Source organism: Penicillium argentinense (genome assembly GCF_028826775.1).
Source record: "Penicillium argentinense strain IBT 30761 chromosome Unknown utg000002l_segment0_segment0, whole genome shotgun sequence".
In the NCBI taxonomy this organism is placed as follows: Eukaryota; Fungi; Ascomycota; class Eurotiomycetes; order Eurotiales; family Aspergillaceae; genus Penicillium; species Penicillium argentinense.
The window spans coordinates 3,709,463-3,711,790 of record NW_026622661.1 but is presented as its reverse complement, the minus strand read 5'-3'; the positions used below and the strand labels follow the sequence as shown (position 1 = coordinate 3,711,790).

Genomic DNA, 2,328 nt, shown 5'->3' with positions numbered 1-2,328 from the left:
ACTGCTTAATTACACCTCTGACAATCATAACTCGTGCCTCTCGACATGTATGTGCTAATAAACTGTAATATTAAAAACCCTGAACACACTGCTCACAAATCCTGCACACGTCTGTTAAAACCCCTGAACATCTCTGTTATACTCGGATGCCTGGGAACTATAAATGGGTCTCTGCTCTGGCTGTCTAATATATATATTGCTGGTGGCTATTGCCCTGATTTACGGGACCGCATTCGATATATATTGCTGTCCGTCACCTGCGGAATTATATATATTCAATCGTGTTGATCGTGTCCGAATGATAATGTACCGGAAATATTCTTTCGGCTAAATTGTAATCCAATCTTTACTGCTGTGGGATTGTATACAACGCCTATCTGGGCTGTATTCCGCCGCCCATGGATTCGGCTGGAAATGGCGACCCATCAAACACCCTCAACACCCGATAACCCTCGACGCCGATAACCCTGAACATATGGATTAAAACCCTCAACACACGGCTCACATATCCTGAACACGTCTCCAAAACCCCGAAATATCTCCGTTATGCTCTGATATCTGGAAACTGCAAATGTGTCCGTGCTCGGGCCTTCGAATATATATATTGCGGGTGGCTGTTGCCTTCATTCACTGGACCGGGGTTGATATATATTGCTGTCCGTCACCTGCCGAATCATAACCATGAACACGTCTACTACAATCCCTGAATATCTCCGTTATGCTCTGATATCTGGAAACTATAAATGTGTCCGTGCTCGGGCCTTCGAATATGTATACTGCTCGTCGCTCAATTTGCACTCTCGAACGGCGCCGGAATCGATATATATTGCGGTCTGTCACCTGCGGAATTATATATAATCGATCGTGTTGATCGTGTCCGAATGATAATGTATCCGAAATATTCTTTCCCGTAATTGTAATCCAATCTTTACTGCTGTGGAATGGTATAAAACGGCTATCGGGGCTGCTTTCCGCCGTGCATGGCATTCGCCTGGAAATCGCCATGATTCAATATCGAACAAACCCTACTGATAAATCTGAAAAAATCATATGGCATTCGAATTCGAAAATCGACTTCCGTGGCCTGCTGAATATCGATCAATGGCTTCCAACCGTGGTACCGCTGTCAACATCAACCCGAATCCACATCTACCGGCATCGTCGCGCCCTTGATATGCCCGCCGCAACCAAATGAACTCCTGCGTGATCTGCGCCCGTTTCCGTGCTGTATTCGGCGCCATCGGTCCCAAAAATCCTATCAACACCCCGTCGTCCTGCTCCACGTTCTGAACTCCCTGCGGCTAACCGCTGGAACCACCGCTGGAACCACCGCGGCGATATCTCCGCATTGCATATGGCCCTTTCACCATCATCACCACTGTCGGGATCAATGCCGTCCGAAACCCTTGACACCGATCCTGTACCGCCGGACTATGCTCCGTCGTGTGATCCGCCTGCGGGCATATGTATTGCGGCATCCCACGATGGAACCAACCTTCCACCTCCTGCTCATATATGCCTCGTCCTGAAATCGCTGGGATGCCGTGCCATGGTGTCGATCTGATAAACGGGCACGTTTAATGTCCTGCGGCCGGAATCGATGCCATGGGCAATCGGGATCCTATCTGGTTTGGCGGCCGTGATACTGGCGGTGGATGCGTGGTGCCGGCATGTGGTGACTCGGGCTCATGCTCGTATGATCGCTTCCTGCCCACGATGATGGATCTGGATGGCCTCTTCGATGCCGCCGCACAATGGGCTGCGTACTTTGTGCTAATGGCGAACTCAAACTGACACTGCTGTGGCCACTGCTGCTGCTGCTGGGCCGACGGGCCATAATGGAAACCTCATAACTCTGCACACCTCGGGTGGTCGTGCCATGACGGGCATCCTCTGGGCATTCTCAACGCCGGCGGCAATGGGGCTGGTATATACCGTAATGCCCCCGGGGGAATGATCAATATGAATGGCCCCGGTCATCACGGGCTCCTGGTCCTGCCATTCGGGCGCACATCCATCACATAATGACTCGGGTGGATACCGCCACAACGCTGCCGGGGGGATCCATCAATGTGCCCGTCTACATATGTATCCAACACCACACGCCGGCAATCGTGGACCGCACTCCATATACTCCACAACACCGACATGCTCCGCCACACTATGACCCTGCATCCAACGGCCGTTGCTCCCGTCCAACCCTTTGACCGTCGGCCTGGATGATCATGGCCTCGCTGGGTTGCCCATCGCATCCCGCGCCGCCACTCTCCTGTGCGTCATCGAACATCGTGCGTGGCTGACCGAATGAATGACACTCCGGATGGCGGG

The 2,328-nt window shown here is 51.9% G+C and overlaps 1 protein-coding gene across 1 annotated transcript; it reads left to right on the top strand.

Annotated features, from left to right (window-relative positions):
• Positions 1-1,605: 1,605 nt before the first annotated feature.
• Positions 1,606-1,794, top strand: N7532_002193 (uncharacterized protein; the record flags this gene model as incomplete). Its single annotated transcript, XM_056614687.1, has 1 exon — positions 1,606-1,794. One exon carries the CDS (start codon positions 1,606-1,608, stop codon positions 1,792-1,794), a length of 189 nt encoding a protein of 62 aa, XP_056479728.1.
• Between the last annotated feature and the right edge of the window lie 534 nt (positions 1,795-2,328).